Below are 21,299 nucleotides of genomic sequence, written 5' to 3' on the forward strand. Positions count from 1 at the left end.
TTTTGTATTTATATTAAAGGTCATTAATTTATATATTTAGCTTATTTATCATAACTATTATCAAATTTTTATTTTACTTTTTATGAAAAAGTAATTCTAAATAATTTGGAACCGATAACCCACAATCCGTCTAAGAACATTGTCGACTAATATATCATAAATATTATCATATTTATATTTTTTTATTTTAAGAAAAAGTATTTTAAAATAATTTGATTAGGGCCGGATAAACCACAATCCGTCTAAGAACATTCTCGACTAATATATTTCAACCTTATCATATATTTACACTACTCTCAATTCAATGTTTTTGTATTTATATTAATGGTCATATATTAATACATATCAAAGAAATTTTAATAAAAATATAACTTTTTTCTTTTATTTAGTTTCTTAACACATTAAACAGTCAACAAAATAATTATTTTTCAAAAAAAATCTTATTTTTTAATCTAAATTTATAAAATTTCTAAAGAATAAAAGTATATCAAAACTCAATATTCCCTTTATTTATATTAAAAGAAAAAACAGAGCAATAAAAATCCGCATCTATATCTTTTTTTTCTGTGTATATATCCTTCTATCTGCCTCTGCTTCTGTTCCACATTCATTTCATTCTCTTTCTTTTCTCTTCACTTCAGACAGAAGATCCATCACTCAATACGACACTCCCTTCCGTCGTATCACATAGCTTCATTGAAAATTGAGCCATTTTCGGCTCTGTAATGTTCTATACTCCTTTCCAATTACCCGCCGCAGAAGAGATTCAAGTTCAGGAGATCCAGTGGGAGAAAGAGCGATAAACCTGCTAGTTGTTTCCCGAATCCAATTCCATCGTAATTCACGGTATTACTTTGTCACTTTTGCTTCTTACATTGATTTAGATTGATTTGAGATTTTACAGTTTTCGATATTACATAGAATCACAGTCAAATTCAGTTGAATTCAGTTGCACTGATACTCAGACACGACACTGACACATTTTGTTACTGATGACCCCGACACAGACACAGTAATAGTTATTATGGTTTTAAATTGCAGTTGCGAGTTGCGAGATTACTATGCTAATTTTAATATTAGAGTCAAATAATCACAAATGTGACTGATGTTCTTGAAGACTGTAATTTAAAATTATGATAAGTATGCACAAAAAATCAAAATAGTTTGATGACATGGCGGTCTATATAGTGATTATTTTATTTTCAAAGAATATATGATCTTTGAAACATAAGTAGTTATAACTATTGATCTTGTGTTGTGGTTTGTGATAATTATAATCTATCTAGCATCGACACCTTTGAGTTAAGACGTGTTTGGGGTGGACTCGTGTAAGTGGCACATATACATGTTGTTCCGTTCAATATATTTATTTTTTGAAATTATTATTTGTGTCAGTGTCGATGTTCAATTTGTCTGGTGTCCGTGTTTCATAAATTATAATTCCCTGTTATTGTTTTGGTTTTTCATATTTATGTTAATGTGTTGTTTTTTATTGTTTGTCTGGTGTCTGTGTTTCATAAATTATAATTCTCCATTATTGTTTTGGTTTTTGATTTTTATGTTAATGTGTTGTTTGTGATTGAATACAGAAGAAACAAAGAAGGCTTGGACATGGATGAGAAGATTATGAAAGAAGCTGACGTAGCGGAGGTTGGGAAGATTGTGAAAGAATCTGAAGTTGCGGAGGTGGACGCGGTTTCCACCGCAAAATGCTGCTGCTGCGGATTGGTGGAAGAGTGCACACTCGCATACATTATGCGTGTGAGAGAGAGATTCGGGGGAAGATGGATATGTGGTTTATGTTCCGAGGCAGTGAAGGAAGAAAGAGCGAGGTCAAAGAGCGAGGAGAAGCTAATCACAATGGATGAAGCTTTAAAGCGACACACCAAATTCCGCCAACAGTTTAGGTCTTCTGCTGCTACTGATCATAAGAAAGATTTCATACATGCTGTGAGACAGATATTTTTTAGGAGTTTGGATTCTCCTAGGAAGAAGGAAAGTTTTGCTTGTAGGCCTCTTGGTAGATCTAGTAGTTGCTTCCCAGCGATGGAAACAACTCCGCCGAGGACGACAGAGACACACACAGAGTGATTCAATTCATTGGTATTCATCGGGTACTTTTGTTATAATAATGGTAAGAATAAGGATAGACATTGGACATTGTTAGTGGATCAAGGTTTAGTTAGAAATAGCTGTGTCTTGTATTCTGATGTTGTTTATGTTTTTAGTTCAGAGGTTGTTTTGTTTTGAAGATTATGGTTTATGTTTTTTCTTTGGCATTGGTGATTGAATGGATGATGGTTGAAAGGAGTTTTCCTTCCTGGACTTCAATCACTTGGTTGTAATTTTATTTTGATACTAGCAATTGAACTTTAGTTTTCGTATCGTTGGATCGAATTCAGTTTATGAAATTTATTTGAAGCTAGCTTTTGTTTTTATGTTTTGGACTCGATGTTTAGTTTGGCTTGATGGCCAAACTGTTGAATTCTACCAACGCGCAGATGAATCTTAGTCGTTTGATTAGACCCCTCCATTCAGCATTTGATAGTTTAGTATTCGGTCGATGAATCTCAGTCGTTTGATGAAGATCAGATGACTCGTTTTTCGAATTGCGCTTAGTTGCAATGAATTCATAATTGATAATACAACCATCTGATCTTCATCGAACGACTGAGATTCATGGACCGAGTACTAATAAAATAGTGGTTAAGTATTCTCTATCACAAGGTTGTCTGATAACTCTTGTTTATGGAAGAACCAAAAGCTATTGCTAATAAGGCCAAACTAGCCTTTAAACTAATGTTTACCTAGAGTTTGAAATTCTAGAACAGAATTAAAATGTGGTATTTTGTTGATATGATTTATCTTAACATGTCAATCTCATATAGTCTATTTTCAAGTTTGTTGTTTTCTAAGCACATTTTTTTGGAGGAGATTGTGTGTGACCCATTAAATAAAGCCCTCAAATGTTCAGCCACACAATTTATATGTCTGACGAGGCATAGCTGACAAGGATATATATTGCAAATTAAAGAAAATTTAGTGGCATATGAGTCCATTGTAAAGACGACGCATATTACAGTTGGCACAGATGATTAGATCTTTTGTTCACGGTTCACGCCATGATAAAACAAATAAAGGTTTCTTTTGTTACGGTTTAACCATAACAAACATTCAATTCTGTGCGGTAGCCCGTGCTGCAGGATCTGATTCTAAAAGAAGGTTATGCTTGTATATTAGACCAGACGTGTCTCTTTTAATCTAAATATATTTACTGTGAAACAAAAAAAGAGAGAGGGTCCATTGGTTATGATTGAAAAATGTGTTTTATTGAGGGTATGAAAGAAGACAAAATGGGGACATTTGTGTACAATGAATTGTGATAACAAAAGAACGTACTTGTAAGACCCACTGGAGCTACAAGTTGATAAGTGCCAGAGACTCGTGATAAGGATACATGATTATTACGATGATAAGGGAAACATAAAACCGTGAAGAATTATCCTTCTATACCATGCTTTGTTACGTGGATTTTGGTTTAATCAAACACATTATATAACTACTTATTATCATTCATATGAGTAATGTAACATAGAGATTACATGAGCTACGTAGCAGGACAAATACAGTGTAGTATGTCAGTATTGTACACATATATATCCAATGAAATGTCATTCATAAGAATGAATTATTTCTATAGGATGAGTATTATGGGCCAGTTTGTTTCAAATGGAAGGAGGATGATTTCAAATTCGATTCTTTCACGGTGATAGTGATAGATAACAAAACATAATCTAATATGATGTCCTTGATGTTGGATTTCAGAAGCATAACAAGAATTATACTCGCTATTCAAAACATGTGAGATACGCACTTTTTAACCCTTGATTTTATTAAGGATAAGATAATACTATTTGATAAAATATTGACTTCCCTAATTATTAGGTTTATAACAGTTTTTTTCTAATTAATTCAGTTATCTATTTTTTAAGCCTTAGTTAGTTAGAAAATCAGGATATAAATATATGTAAAGGCACTTCTGTGTTTTTTGATTTCAGATTTTAAATAATATCTAATTTTATTTTAATATGGTATCAAGAGCAGATTAAGGGCTCTGATTCCTTCTCTCAAGATTTCACTTGCTTTTCTGATCAAAGTCTCCACACGTGGACTCAAAATTCATCTCATCGCATTTTGCTTCTCATCAACACGTGTCATTCATCCAAATTTCGTTGTCCTTCCGACTTTCATTCCTTATCCTCTTTTTCTCTCCAAACAATTATGGATCACCATCCCACTGGATTCATCTAGATTACCCCAACTATCTCAATTAAAGATTGATCTAACCATTACGAAAGATATTACTCTCATTTCTGGTTTTTCTTTCTCTCTCTAACCTTTGTATTCGCTCTCCCCTCCTCTACAATCTCACTGTCGCCGCTCCCATCAACCCTAAAATCTTTTCCATAAAATTCATTTGTTTCCTTCCGATTCCTCCAATTTCACCAAAAATTCACCATTTTTCTCACCATATCTCACTATTTTTCGTTGTTCTTGTTCAATATCGTTCGATTTTCTTTCACCCACATTTAAAGATCCAAACTGTTCCTCACCATTTTTTCATAAATATTCAAAGATTCATCCCATTCTTCTTATTTTTCCAAAAGCCTTCAAAGATTCAACCTGTTCCTCATACTTTTCCAGAAATATTCACCCATTCATCCCCTTTTTCTCAAAAACCCTAACCCCCCCACCTATCTAACATCATATCCTTCTCTCAACAATCTCATATTTTCATCACCTCTCTCCAGTTTTATTTTCAAAAAACACTCAAACATTTCCTTCTTGTCTCCTCTCAGAACCCAAAAATGGCAGATTTAGATGGCTTCGTTGAAAACGATGACATTGACAACACTACTTCAACACAAACAAAAATCAAAACACCCATCAACAACAACTACACAACAACAATTCCCAATCTCAAAACAACAATTACCAAAGACTGCTGATGGTGACGAGGGAGAGGTGGACATAAACAGGCAGTGGGTGCTGAGATGTTACTTCCTATACTTGTTAGGCACCCAACTGTTGGTGGACACGAGCTCCACGTACACGGACGTCGTTTACCTGAGGTACTTATTGGATACTACACGTGTCCATGAGCACAACTAGAGAGCGGCTACACTGGCGTACAACTATCATAGGCTCAGAGAGGGATGCATGTGGAAGGCAAGGATTGTGGCTGGCAGTTGTACCCTCTTAGTGGTAACAATCTTATATCATTCTATTTTTTCTCAAAGTTTATTATATATTTGTGATAATATGTTTGATCCCCTTTCTTTTTTTTTTCAGAGTTGAATATTACAGCACTTCCCTGACATTATTGGCTGGGGAGAGATGTCGGGCTACACTGAGGCCATGGCGCGTGCTAGAGCTTCGTCCCCTTCAGGGGGAACCAAGTGTCGGATCCTTACAGACGCTAGATGTTATAAAAATTGAGTTTTTGAGTGAAATGCATATGATTTGAAAATATAACAGAATGTTCCATAGGTACATCTACGGAACACTCTGTTTTTAATATGTTTCGTAGATGTACCTACAGAAGAATTTCTTAACTTAAATAATTTGAATTTTCCAAATATTTACTATGATTTTAGCGCTTCCGTAGATGTACCTAAGGAAAGAACTAATTTTAAAAAAAAAACTTCCGGAAACGCATCTACGAAAGTTGGAGGTATTATTAAAATTTCGTCAGATGCCTAAGAGATTCAAGGAATATAATGAGATATTCTGTTAAGTGTATTTAATTTATCTTAATACTATTTACTCATGCATTTTATTGAATTGGAGTCCAAGGAAATAGCATTTTTTATTAAGAATTAGGATGGAAAAGAAGAGAATCTCTATTAATGAAGAATACTCTACTAACAATTACAATAATGAAAATGTTCTATAGCCTTTCTATTCTCTTGTTTATACCCTCTAATAACAACATCAATTAACAACATCAATTAACTAACTTCTCACAAGTCATAACAATTTTTAAGTTCTCTCTAATATATATTATTCTATATCCGAATATCTTTGAATATTGTAATTATGAATAAAGTATTCTTGCAAAAGAGAAATCTTTCAAGAGAGATTCTCTCCTATAAAAATGCTATTTCTTTGAAATCCAATTCTTCGGTTGCTAACAAAATCACCCAAATCAGAATCGACCTCTTAAGTTTTTCAAACTTAGTTCTAATCTCCACCATGACTTCCTGCAACATTTTATTTCAATATAAAACCAACAAAGAGGGCTTAACAAATTTAGGGTCTGCTAGAATTTATTTATTTGAGCATATCTATCGCATAAACACCTACTAGATGGTTGACACTTATGAGACAGTTTAAAAGAGTATGACATGCTTATAAGTTGTATTCAGTTTATTTTTGTAAACTCTCTAAGCATCTCCAATGGTGCTACTCATCTTTTGGTTTTTTGTGGGACCATCATGTTAGAATTTTTTGGGGTCATACATGTAATAAATTAATGTGTTAGGACCATTATTTAATTAGCCAAATTAAAGTGATCTATTTAATGTAAAATTTATGGCTAAGGATGTAATTGTCATGAAAAATATTGTGTAGATACCAAAAGTCTTATTTCTATTATTTGTGATGGGTAAAATTGGAATAAGAAAACTTGAATAATCATGACCCTTCAGGGAAGGGCAAGAGATTCTAAACTTGAATAGGCATGACTCTTCATGAAAGGGCATGTAATTCATATAAATAAGGGGTTATGGTCCCCAATTGTAGACACGACACTAGAAAATATTATAAAATATTTATTCTCTTATCCCATTGGAAGAGGAACAAAGGAATTAAGGAATCTACAATTGGAAGGTCATTACTCTATCAAGATCATCATCTTTTCATTGAAACTCCATGGATCCTAAAGGTACGCTTCCGCTTTATTTTTCATCTTGAATTGAGTATGAATTAATAAAGTTTTGATTAATTAAGAAAATTTCCAACAAGTGGTATCAGAGCCACCTATACTTGATTCATGTTTGAATTTTGTGAAATCTTAAAAATAGAATTTTGTATGTCAGTAAAAGAAAAAATTATGCTGTGTATCAATATATACTAGCATATACATGCTTCTCTTTGTTATAAAGAAGCAGCACGTTATTTTTCTTTACAAGTCTACACAGCAATTGTATGTTCCTTTTAATTCAATAGGAAATACGGCATGTTTTTAAGCGATGCTTCTTAATTTTTTTTAATGGTTGCGTAAGAAATCCATTCGGTGTCTCATTCATGAATGAGTGTGGGAATTCAACTTAAAAGTTGGAATGTTATGTTTTATTTTAAATATTAAAAAAAAAATGCAGTACTTGAATGTTATGTTCTTTCTTAAATATTAAAATAAAAAAAATGAAGTAGTAGAATTTGATTGATGAATGAGATATTGGGATACATATGTTAGCAACAAATCCCTCTCATATTATTAATGAAATTATAGGTGGGATATAAATATATCTCAGTTTTAAAAATTAATTTAATTTCATTTGTTATAATTTTAAATTAAAGTTATTTGACATTTTAAATGATTCTATTGAGACTAAAAATCACCAAAATGACACTTCTTTTATGGATTTGATCATGAGAAATGTTGAATGTTAGTGTGCATATATTTCTATGTGAGTATTAGTTGGCCCAAAGGAAAATTGATATTTGACATGATTATATACACACACTTGTAATGATAAACATGTGATAATTTTAAGGCTTCAAATGTGAATGATAAATCAATCCAAAGAGGGGTTTATTATTTGACATGTTTTATCATCAATGTTGGATTGTTATAACAAGAGTATCACTAGCAATTAATATTATTGTCCAAAGACTTGATATTGATGGTGCACTAGATATCTTGAGATGAGTTATGACATTATTTGAACATATATTATTTTAGTTTATTTATGATTGATTTCAAATCATTAGTTCCGGTTCTTAATGGTGCCAATTTTAAGGATTGGAAGGAAAACATTTTAATTGTTTTTTGGCTGCATGGATCTTGACCTTGTATTAATGATAAATCGACCCCTTCTCCTAAAGACTTCAGTACCTTTAATGAAAGGAAAATTATGAGAAGCGGTCTAATCGCATGAGTCTTATGATCATAAAGTGCGGCGTTCTAGAGGCATTCAAGGATACTATATCTAAAGAAATAACAAATGCTAAAGATTTTATTGCTAAAATTGAAAAGCACTTTGCTAAAAGCGATAAAGTGGAAGCAAGCACACTTCTTCAAAGCTTGATTTCTATAAAGTATAAAGGCAAAGGAAACATAAGAAAGTATATTATGGAAATGTCTAATATCTCTTCCAACAAATTTATGGCACAAAAGCTTGAGTTGTCGGATAATTTACTCGTGCATTTGGTATTAATATCTCTTACTGCACAATTTGGTCAATTTAAGATTAACTATAATTGACAAAAGGAGAGAGTACAAAGTGGACAAATTTTTATAGAACATTTAAGGACAAACTCCATGATAGCGGACCCTATGACAAAGGGGCTTCCACCCAAGGTCTTTCATGAGCAAACTGCTCACATGGGTGTTATAGAATTAGAGGATTCTTTGGTTTAGTGGGAGTTAGTCATTGTTATCAATTATGTTCTATGTTTGATAGTATATTCATATTACGCTCTGATCAGAAATAAAGTTTAGTTATTCAGTTTATTGCACTTTGTATGATAATATGGATTTCATTAAAGTAAGGTGGACCAGTTGAAAATTGACATGTATTGATCACCTTCATGTGATTTTCATGCTGTACATTTCATGATTAATCTATGTCATTTAGTTGTGTTTATATTTGTGATCAATGATGGGTTTAATTATGACTGATATAATGAAAACCGCTTTGGTCCTATATATTGATGTAATTAATGGACGAGATGGAGATATGTCCAATGTTTATAATGGAAAATTTTGAGCTCATAAAGTCTAACACATTTATAAGGATACATATATGACCAGTGGGAGATTGTTAGAATTTTTTGGGGTCATACATGTAATAAATTAATGTGTTAGGACCATTATTTAATTAGCCAAATTAAAGTGATCTATTTAATGTAAAATTTATGGCTAAGGATGTAATTGTCATGAAAAATATTGTGTAGATACCAAAAGTCTTATTTCTATTATTTGTGATGGGTAAAATTGGAATAAGAAAACTTGAATAATCATGACCCTTCATGGAAGGGCATGAGATTCTAAACTTGAATAGGCATGACTCTTCATGAAAGGGCATGTAATTCATATAAATAAGGGGTTATGGTCCCCAATTGTAGACACGACACTAGAAAATATTATAAAATATTTATTCTCTTATCCCATTGGAAGAGGAACAAAGGAATTAAGGAATCTACAATTGGAAGGTCATTACTCTATCAAGATCATCATCTTTTCATTGAAACTCCATGGATCCTAAAGGTACGCTTCCGCTTTATTTTTCATCTTGAATTGAGTATGGATTAATAAAGTTTTGATTAATTAAGAAAATTTCCAACAAGTGGCGCCGTTGCTTATAAGTTGTATTCAGTTTATTTTTGTAAACTCTCTAAGCATCTCCAATGGTGCTACTCATCTTTTGGTTTTTTGTGGGACCATCAAGCCACTTCATCTTGAAACAACTCATTTAATTTTTCACTCCAATAGTACAACTCTAAATAATCTATATTGGGTCCCACAACTTTATGTTATTTATTAATATTTTATTATATTTACTTCACCCATATTCAATTTTATCTCATATTGGGTCTCACAATACATATATTTTAAAGAGAAATAATCCAATGCAACGTTGCATTATGAAGCAATGGTTTTCCAGCTGACAATTTTTTTTCCATTTTCCAATACTACTTTCACTGTCCATGCTGGCGAACTATTAGAAGGAACAGCCGCTGGAGATGGTCTAAGATAACTTGGGAAAACAGTTTATAATTTTATAAGGAAACAAACAATGCTATATAAGCATTTAATTCAATAGTTAATCCAAATAGGACTTATGGTTTTAAAATCATAATTACTATTTGGATTAACTATTGTTAGCCGGCATTCTTATTAGCAGCCTACTTTTTGTAGATTTTGAATGTCCAGGATAAATTTCTTTTCCCCACTTGATATTTTGCTTGGTTAAACTCATTTTGAATTCATCTTCTGGTCCCAAATTTCTTGTTGAATCATGAGTCTTTTTGAGATTTGTGTATCAGTCCACAGATTTGCGGTTATTATCCTTTGTTAGCAACTTTTGGCACACATAATTTTCCTTATTATTGCTTGTAAATGTGCACTGTTTCCCACTATTCTTTTTCCACTTGTCTACAAGTATTAATATGTGTTACTGAATAATGATGATATGATGAAGAGCATGAAAACAAACACTTTGATGCCAATGACGAATAGCGCGGTTAGTAACAAACATAATCTTAGCGTTAGAGTAGGATTCAATCACCAGTCTTCAGATTATCACATTTTTCTTACTTTGAAAATGGATGGGAAGCTCATTAGTCTCTTTCATGCAACCTGCATAATATGTAGAGTACTTCTGAGATGATGTGAAAGAGATCAGGAAGGTTGTGTGCGAAACTTTTAACTGAGAGGTAAGAAAATTTATATATAGGTTTATTAATAAAAGAAAAAGATAGATAAGAAACTTGGAGGTGTATTAAAAATAAAGAAGGAAAAATTAGAAAAATAGATATAAATAATATAGGGAAGAAGTATTTCAACATTTTATTTCATGAATGATATGAATTTTTTTTCAGACTCTAACAAGTTATATTTTAGAGAAGATGATTGAAATTATAACTACTATCGGCATATAAAAAACACGAGATAGAAGAAACATTGAAAACAATGAGTAATAGCAAGACGGTTGGACCAGACATCATACATATTGAAGTGTGGAAAAGTCTTGGAAATAAAAGTATTGAGTGGATTATCAAATTATTTAGCGAACTAATGAGATCAGAGCAAATGTCAGATAAAAAGAGAAGAAACACTTAAATTTTTATCTATAAAAACAAATGAGACATAAAATTGTGCAAATTATAGAGATTAAACTTATAAGTCATACCATGAAATTATGAAGAAAAAAAAGTGATTGAACGAAGACTAAGAAAATAGACTTAAGTTACTGATAATCAATTTGGTTTCATGTCTGAGAGGTCGAGCATAAAAACGATCTATCTACTATGATATGTAATGAATATGTATCAAATGGATCACTAAGACTTACACTTAGTTTCCATTTATTTGGAAAAGGCGTATGATAGTTTGCATAGAGAGATTTTGTGGAAATTATTGGAGAAGACAAATATTATGATTGCCTATATTAGAGTAATCCAGAATATATCTGAGAGAGTTTTAACTAGTGTGGTGTGATGACACATCGTGGAGACACGAGCGGTTTCTTCATAACAATGGGATTGCACCAAGGTGTAATCCTAAGCCCTTACTTTTTTACTTCAGTTTTGAATGTACTTACAAAATATTTTCAAAAGCTAGCATACCAACATGTATGATTTTTGCAAAGGATATAGTTCTATTTAGAGAGTCGAGGAAGAAGTTAAATGAGAAGTTGGAGACGAGTTTTAAAAGCGTATGAATTTCGCATAAGCGGAAGTAAGACAAAGTATGAAATGTAATTTTAGCAAAATAAGAAGTATTTCTAACCTAGAGGTGAAAGTTGGAGATCATATCATACCACATGTTACACAATTTAACTATTTTGGATCTTTAGTTCAAAACAATGGTGAAATAGAAAGAGATGTAGAACATCGAATTCAAACTAAGTTGTTGAAATGGAGGAGGGCCTCCAGAGTTTTATGTGACGTGAAAGTACCACTTACACTTTTGGAATATTTTTATCGGACAACTATAAGACTATAGATGTTGTACAGAACAGAATGTTGGGTAGTAAAGAATTGTACCGAAATAATTTTATTGGGCCTTAAGAAGGGATAATCCATGAAAGAATATGAAAGACCAATTACACTGGCTGGGGGAGAGCTGCCCCGCAAAGTGACACACCGCAAGCGTAAGACAATATCAAAGTAATAAAAAGAGTTACCGTTCTTCATAGACCAGTTTGAGTACCGATTTATACTATTTGTGTTTTCTAAGACGGTGAAATTTTATGGTTGTTATGCAAAAAATTGAAAAATTATTTTTCTTGATTATAAAAAAGAAGAATATGTTAGATCTTATGTTGGGGGTCTGCTGCAAAACATGGACAAGAAAAAGATGAAAATGGTAAGTTGCACAAAATAAATTCCAAAGCGTGTGTTTACACTCAGTTTTAGGTTCCATTCGCCCCCACCAATTTAGAAAAATTGGATGAAAATTGGTTAACCGACGAATCCTCTTCAGGATACTTTGGAAACCTTAACATGAATCACACATTCACATTAAGCATATCGATCAATGATATTTAACCGAATAAGTTTCCTCATTTATTCAAGCCAATCGGTGAAAAGAAGCATTGGATATTTGAACTCGTATTATATGATTACGATGAAAAACTATCCAAACCAAGTGTTGAACCAATGACACTTTAGTTCTTTATTTAAAATCATAACCACTGCACCATTACAACCAATTTTGATTTATAAATTCAATTAAATGAATTTAATCATTATAATTTCTCAAATAAATATTTTGAAAATTTCATCAACAAAATCTAAGACAATTATTCATGCCAATAATTTCACTCATACAAGTTTGATTCAAATTATAACGAGAAAACAACATAAAAAATTGGAATCCTATGATGGTACTGGTGCACTACAACTTGGTGGTAATGTTGGCTACGACCAGTAACGCAGTCTATTGGAAGGTGGTAATGCTAGTTACGACCAGTAATGCCTGCTATGGGCAGATAGTAGCACCTTTTTATTTTATATATGGGGCTCTCACTACGACATGTAAAGCCTCCATTTTTTTTGTATTGAAGACCTCTTCTTTGTGCAATCTTCGCGTATTCTTCCCCGATTCAACTCCAATTTGTTTTGTTTCATTCTCTTCCATCTGAAACATAGAATAACAAAGATAGAGATGTAAAATGCGCCAAATAGAGATTAAACTACTTAAGATTCAAAGATAAAATACTCTAGAAACATAGTTAAAATGTCACTGATCAAATTCCTTCATACTTAAAATATTGTTTGTCTTCAAACAATTTGCTAAGATAAGGAAGATTAGGACTATGCAAATTCTTAAAGAAAATTTCAAATGTATACATACATATAGGGTACTTGTCAGAACAGTAACGTGAATACAGATCAGAGTAGGGAGAAACACACAAAAGCGTTATTCACATAGTTCGGCCAAATTAACTACGTCTGTGACTATAAAGTAGCTATAGTTCCCTTTATTATGTCTTGTGAGTTGCATATAGATTACAGTATTACAAGCCACACACACACACACACACACACACACACACACACACACACACACACACACACATATATATATATATATATATATAATATGAGGTTTTAGTTTATTTAAAACCTTAATCCCTAGTTTCCCTCTACAAACAATTATCTTTACCCATAATTATCTCAACAATATGAGATATTTTCTCAAAAACCTATAGTTATCTCAACAATCCATAATTATCTCAACAATATGAGTTATACTCTCAACAACCCATAGTTATCTCAACAACCAATAATTATCTCAACAATATGAGCCATTTCCAACAATCTCCACCTTAGCGTATATCAAACCCCTATGAAGATTTCATGCATAATGATTCATCCTGGAAACTAGGGAGGTATAACTCCTACTTAACACTGACAAGCATGTAACAAGTTCGAGCAGTGTTCGAATTTGTCACTGGTGACTAGCTTGGTCAACATACCAGCTGCATTCTTAGAAATGTGAACCTTCAGAAGTAATGTTTGTTCGGGCATAACTCCCTGATCTTGTGGAACCTCACGTAAATATGCTTGGTCCTAGCATGATACACATAATTGTTCGCCAAATACATAGCACTTTGACTATCACAATGCAACTGAACTCCACCTTAATCTACACTCAACTCTTTCCCTAATTGTGTAAGCCACAATGTTTCCTTGGTAGCTTCAGCTACATCTATGTATTCTGCTTCAGTTGTAGACATAGCTTCTATGGATTGAATTGATGATTTCCAACATATAGTTCCCCCTGCAAAAGTAAAGACATACCCTGTTGTAGACCTCTTATCATACATATCACCTACATAATCATAATCCACATATACCACAATTGATTGAATTCCTTCTCCGTGCTGAACATGATACCATGATCTGTTGTACCCTTCAAGTACCTTAGGATCTACTTGACTGCTTCCCAATGTTGCTTCCCTGGCTTGGACTTGCACACTTGACTAATTGCTTGTGCCAAATTCGGTCTAGTGCAAACTGTAGCATACATCAAACAACCAATTGTATTGGAATAAGGAATCTTAGAAATATCTTCAATCTCTGAGTCTGTCTTCGGACATTGTTCAAAAGAGAGTTTAAAATGACTCGCCAATGAAGTACTCATAGGCTTTACTTTGCTCATGTCAAATCTGCTCAAAACACCTTCAACATAGCTTTTCTGAGTCAACCATAATTTATTAGCTCTCCTGGCCCTGTGAATTTCCATCCCAAGAATCTTCTTTGCAGCACCCGGATCCTTCATATCAAACTCCTTACCCAAGTTGGTATTCAACTCATTTATATCATGCAAATGGTTGGCATTAATCAACATATCATCAACATAAATTAACAGGAAAATAAAATAACCATCATCAAGGCTTATCACATAAACACAACAATCATAATCACACCTTTTATAGCCAATCTAAAGTTTGTATGAATCAAAGCACTTGTACCACTGCCTTGCCTTGGAGACTGCTTCAAGACATACAAAGACCTCTTCAATTTGCAAAGAAGTCTGTCATGTCATGTACATTGAATCCCTCTGGCTGCTCCATGTAGATTTTCTCATCTAAATTACAATGAAGGAAAGTTGTTTTCACATCCATCTGCTCTAAATGCGTATCCTTGCTGGCTACCAAGGCTAATACTGCTCTAATAGAAGTGTGTCTAACGGTTGGACTGAAAATCTCATCATAATCAATCCTTTTCTACTGTGAATACCCCTGTGCAACTAGACAAGCCTTGGACTTTTCTCCTTCTTTTTCTGTTACTGCTAACTTTTTCTTGTACACTCATTTTCAACCAATGACTCTTTTTCTCTATGGCAGTTGAACAAGATCTCATGTCCCATTATTTTCAAGGACTTCATCTCCTCTACGATAGCACCTATCCATTTATCTTTCTCCTAGCTAGCCATAGCCTCTCGAAAAGTATAAGGGTTTCCTGAACTGGTAAGAAGAGCATATGCTGCCAAGTCTTCAAACCTATAACTCACTGGAGGTGTAGTACTGCATGGCTCCCTATCAGGCACAAATGTATAGTCTTGTAGTTCTGCTAAATCTTGCACTCCACTTGAATTTGAGCATGGTTCATCCTGCTGTGGGGCTGCAATCTTCCTTGGACTCACTAATAGCTCCACAATTTCCATCTGAATCTTGTCCTAACTGGAATTTTCTAACTCATTATTTTGCACAACTGCCATATCTGACTGTTTCAACATTGAGTGCTCATCAAATATAAAGTCTCTACTGACAACCACCTTTCTCTTAACCGGATCCCACAACTTGTACCCATGCACACCTTTATTGTAGCCAATAAAGATGCACTATTTTGACTTTGGGTCAAGTTTAGACCGATCCTCACTGGAAATATGCACACATGTTATACATCCGAAAATCCTCAAATTACTCAAATAAATGGGGTTACTTGTCCACACCTCCTCTATAAATTTTCCATCCAATGAAGCTTGTGGTGATCTGTCGACTAGATAGCATGCCATATTGAGTGTTACTGCCCAGAAACCTTTTGAAAGACCAACATTCAACCGAAGGCACCTTGCCGTCTCCGTTAGAGTCCTATTCATCCTTTTTGCAACACCATTGTGTTATGGTGTTTTTCTCACAGAAAAGTGCATCTAGATGCCATTCTTTTTGCAGAAATGCATGAACTTCTTGACAGTGTCATCATCTTCATTATCAGGCCGCATATACTTTATTTTTCTCCCTGTCTGGTTTTAAACCTCTGCCTTCCATATTTTGAACTTGGAAAAGACCTCAGATTTATATGTATAAAATAAACCTAGACCTTACGAGAAAAATAATCAGTGAATGTCACAAAGTACCTAGAACCTCCAACTGAGGGCTCTTTTATACGCCCCTAGACATCAGAAGGGACATAGTCTGTGATTCCTGTAACACCCTTCTAAACCCCCACGGAAAATATAATAATAATAATAATAATAACAAAAATCATCAGAGTAAACATGAAATACAAGGGTATCACAATTTCTTTAATATAAATTATCTTAGTCAATTGTCATGCCACACAGGAAACCATTTAATATAAAACACAATTCATGTTCAACGCAGCGGATCACAACTCATGACATTGCATATTCATCATCTATGCAGGTTACTACAACACAATTATAAAACAACAAAACCAATAAGATAATTCGTCCCTAAACTAGCGTTTCCCAGTGTTACAATCAGAGCATGACACGACACGACTACGGACTAGCCTATGAGCTATCCTCACCCATTCTGATGCCGCTACTCCTTAATCTGTAATCATTAAAGTAAGGGTGAGTTTCATTCGAATTAATAAGCATTATGCAATCATAAGCAATAAAATCTCATAGTAATTATCATCCACTCAATCATACATATAATCGGAATTATTACACAAGCAAGCATCAATTCGACAATATTGGCCATCAGCCCACAACTCATCAATTTCATCAATGATCAAGTTATATTAACAACAACTCCACAATACATCAATCACATAAACACACCAAGGCATAACACTGGATTTCATCCAATCATGTTATAACCAATGCATATGATTCAACTGACACTATGCATGTGGTACCAATCCATGGGATAAACCCATCCAACTGATCTTTTCATCACCGAGATACAGTTTTAACCAGCACAAATTCCACACAATGGGAATTATGCCCACCAATTTGATCCATTTCATCACCGGGATCCATCACCGAAAATGTATGCTAATGAATGCAACATATAACATGCTTACAACATCACCAAATCCGATGTAACACATCGTCTCATTATCATCACCAAATCATCACCGATAAGCATGCATAAGTTTAGCATTCATACAAATATATCACACGCATACATTCACCATAATCCACATGTTAATATTAACAGCATATTAACATTCATAAATCATCAATCATCACCACGATTATACATCGTTACATTTATCATCATTGCACACAATGTAATAAATTATCAAACAACCCGACAGCATAATCACAAAACATATATCATCTACGACATGTTATATACTAACATCACTCAATGGATATCACAATCTCATCACCAACACTAATACATGCATCAATAGTCATATATATAAGCACATATACATATACTATCTTTCAATTCATTAATCATTAAATCGAGTTTAAAAAGTAAAGTTGGCTATTGCCCATTTTATCAATTCATCAGATAAAGCATCTCATTAGCTTCGCAACGCCCAAAATGGCACATAAATCGGATACTCAGATCAAAAGTTATGAGTTTTCAAAGATAAAACATTTTTAGAAAAATGCTGCAGGAACGGGGTTGTCCCTACGTGGGAACCGGTTCCTGGCAGCTTCAAAAGTCTCGTCTCTGGTTTTTACTATGGGGAACCGGGTTGTCCCTACATGGGAACGGGTTCCCAGCTACCCAGAATCCATATTTCTCTGTTTTTACAAGGGGGAACCGGTTCGTCCCACATGGGAACCGGTTCCTACGTACCTGTACAGCAAAAATCACCATTTTGACAGCTTTTACCCTATCCCATAACCCCAATTTCAGGTACATACGAACATAGCACACAATTACCATCAGTTTGCACATCATAACATATTTCAGACAAGTTTTATACAAGTATTAACACATATAACATGAATATCAAAAAAATCATGTAATTCATACAATTCATCAAAACCTAACATAAATCCCAAACCCGACACGTACGATTGAACTAGATAACAATCCTAATCAATCATACTACCTACAATCACATAAGGAATACTAACCCGAAGAATCCCCCCTTACCTCAGAGTCGAATCTTCGAAGGTTCTCTTCCCCTTTGGCTCTTCTCACTTTCACGTGTTCTTCAGTTCCAAAATCTGCTTCTACTGCTTCTGCTTCTCTTTTCCCAATTTTCCTTTATTTTATGAAAAATAAAATAAAACATTCTTAATGGGCTTGCTTAGTTAACACCCCTCTTCTACTAACTATCACACTCAGCCCAACACCATATTTTTATTATTTTCCAAATAATTCCCACAGATTATTATTTCTAATAATTTAATTAATAAAATAATTAAATTAATACACCAGAATTAACGGGGTGTTACAACTCTCCCCCACTAAAAGAGTTTTCGTCCTCGAAAACATACTTCCAGTGAATAGTCCCAAATAGAAGTCCTCCATCTGACTCTCCTATTCTCAATTAACACTTTCTTAGTCGAACCTCCAAGTTCATCTGACATAACCAACATAAGCATGTCTCATGCATTCAATTCAGTTCTTACGTTGCATTTGACCATCCCTAGGTGTACCACCCGCTATAACTCCAACGGTTAACAACAATGAAACTTCGAGGTGTGATCCATACAATACACTCAATAACTGAATAATACAATTACACAATCCATGGTATGTTCACAACTGATCAACACTGTAGTAATGGATTCCATTTACCCATGTACTAACGTTAGGCACACTCTTCCAATTGAGCGATAAGTAATACTTACATTCTTTACCAACAGCTTCCTTCAAGAATCCAATACTCATATTTCTATACCATTGAATTCCAATTGTCTGGCTCCTCTTAGGTCACACCAGAATTACTCAACACGCTACATTCTGTCATTGCAACCATCATTATCAATTAGACTTCTAGGTTATACCCAACTCTGGCCCTCTTTACTCATTCGTTCAAGAATCATTCTTTACCATCCATGGTTCTAACTTACCACTCGTCAATACTTACTCGCACTCAAAAACAAATTCCTGATTTACTTCATCTATTAAACATTCCAACTATGGAAATGAGTGCACATCAGTAGTTATAATTACATAGCTCATCATCCTCAATATACCATTTCTTACAAGATAGCTCAACAGAGTCCCACTCTTCACTAAGAATGAAGTCAACTTCGTCCTTCGTAGAGTATAATCCTTCATTTCAATTAGGAATCCACACAATACCTTACAACATCATAAGATTATTATAGCATCATGTAATATCAATTCTTCTTCTTAACTTCTCCGAATGCCTACTCGTTAACTACGTACAACCGTAATAGGATATCCATCACTTCGGCAATTATTCAAAAGGTCATAATCCTTTGGCACGACATCCTTACGTCCACGAGATTCTAAACCCAACATATAGATAAACACATATTCTCCATGTAGAACCCCGACATATTAATTCTCACTACTCACGAGTAGCACTCATAACACCACTTTACATCATACTTTCGCTGTACGACTACGACTACTCGTCTTAAGTCACCGTCCAATGCTTTGCACTCCTTCATATTCACTCCTTCATAAGTTCCCACAATATGGTGAGTGGTTGTTCTCACATCTCAGCATTCGTCACATCTTATACCATTAAGGTAACAAGCAATCTTATACCATCTATATAATTCCGCCTATTATCGACAAGAGATTAAGGGTGATCAAGTCCTCAATTTGTCAATAGATAGCCGACAATCATATTTAAGCATAAGCCGTTGTTACTACATAATAGTGTCTTTTCCGAGTTTGCACCCAAACTCATTGACATTGCCATAGTCTAATAATTCTCTATGGTGTCCTTCTTCTAGAATATTCTTTCTCAACCCGGTAACACACGGAACACAACAGCGACCCCCAACCTCATTATACCATCCTCTCCGATTCTGAACCCGCCATCTTTACTTTGGTAATCCAAAGTAGACTTATCGATCAACTCAACATCAGCTTTCTGATTTCCTCTAATCTCGTTAGGAATACCATTAGTCAGTCTCAGCATACCCAATCCAACATTAGTAGGAACACCTTCACATACCAAACTTAATTCTCTGAATTGTTCAATTAAATCCAACTCTTTCTCCATCAGCATCGATCTTTTTAGAGGTTCCCTACTCAGTGCATTGACACAACATCTTCCTCACCAAGATGATAATCCAAGCAAAATCTAACCATGTCTATTGCTTCACATTAAGTCTTTGCTGATCAAAGGGGTACTCCAGACTCTTATGATCACTAAACACTTCGAACCTCGAACCATACAAATAACGTCACCGCAACTTCAACCAAACCATGGCTGCCAATTCTAAATCATGAGTCAGATAATTCCTTTCCGGCGCTTTCAATCATCCCGACGCATAAGTTACTACTTACTGATTTTACATCAATACACCATCCAAACCCATCAACGACGCATCACAATATACCACAAATGGTTCCAAAGTCTATTTCACTTTTTCTACTGATTCCCTCATCACTCAATTCCATTAATACTTAAATCATCTTTATCATCTTATTCATCAACGACATATTCTACTCGACTTCGTTCCGAACAATCGCGGTAATAAGCATTCCTATTTCAACACTGGTCTAGGCCTCTTTATCCAACATCATAATATCTCCTCATAGGACCACTCTACTGTATTTATAACTCTTCCACAAGTTATAACATAATCTCTCCTCTTCATGGGTTCAAACGGTACATTAATCCGACACTCAGAGCTCAAGACATGTATGTTTCCAACCGTTACCCAAGATACAATACCGATACCATGCAACGAAACTCTATACGACATCTCCAAAACTTCTCAATTGGCACATTTAATCTCTAAGATTGCTTCTCAACAAGCCTCCTCATTATTCCTTTATTCTGTTTAACTCTGACACTGACATCCCATGCCGCACCAACGAACAATCTAGTTCTAAGGACAAGTGTAACCGTAACTTCACCTCTTTCTAACATCATCCTGACGCAATTAGATATGTTACAGCTGCTGCAACCGTTTTTATAACAAAGTTCATCTCGTTAGCTTTCCGACGCTTCAAACGGAA

The 21,299-nt window shown here is 34.2% G+C and overlaps 1 protein-coding gene across 1 annotated transcript; it reads left to right on the forward strand.

Annotated features, from left to right (window-relative positions):
- Nucleotides 1-559: 559 nt before the first annotated feature.
- LOC131630889 (uncharacterized) lies at nt 560-2,438 on the forward strand. Its single transcript, XM_058901632.1, has 2 exons — nt 560-846; nt 1,590-2,438. The coding sequence occupies exon 2, from the start codon at nt 1,612-1,614 to the stop codon at nt 2,089-2,091; it is 480 nt and encodes a 159-aa protein (XP_058757615.1). The 5' UTR covers nt 560-846; nt 1,590-1,611; the 3' UTR covers nt 2,092-2,438.
- Nucleotides 2,439-21,299: the final 18,861 nt, after the last annotated feature.

The sequence above is a fragment of the Vicia villosa genome, unplaced genomic scaffold (assembly GCF_029867415.1).
Source record: "Vicia villosa cultivar HV-30 ecotype Madison, WI unplaced genomic scaffold, Vvil1.0 ctg.000747F_1_1, whole genome shotgun sequence".
In the NCBI taxonomy this organism is placed as follows: Eukaryota; Viridiplantae; Streptophyta; class Magnoliopsida; order Fabales; family Fabaceae; genus Vicia; species Vicia villosa.

What these genes read in the sequence shown, in the direction of transcription:
- LOC131630889 (XM_058901632.1), top strand. Translation starts at nt 1,612, where the DNA reads ATGGATGAGAAGATTATGAAAGAAGCTGACGTAGCGGAGGTTGGGAAG.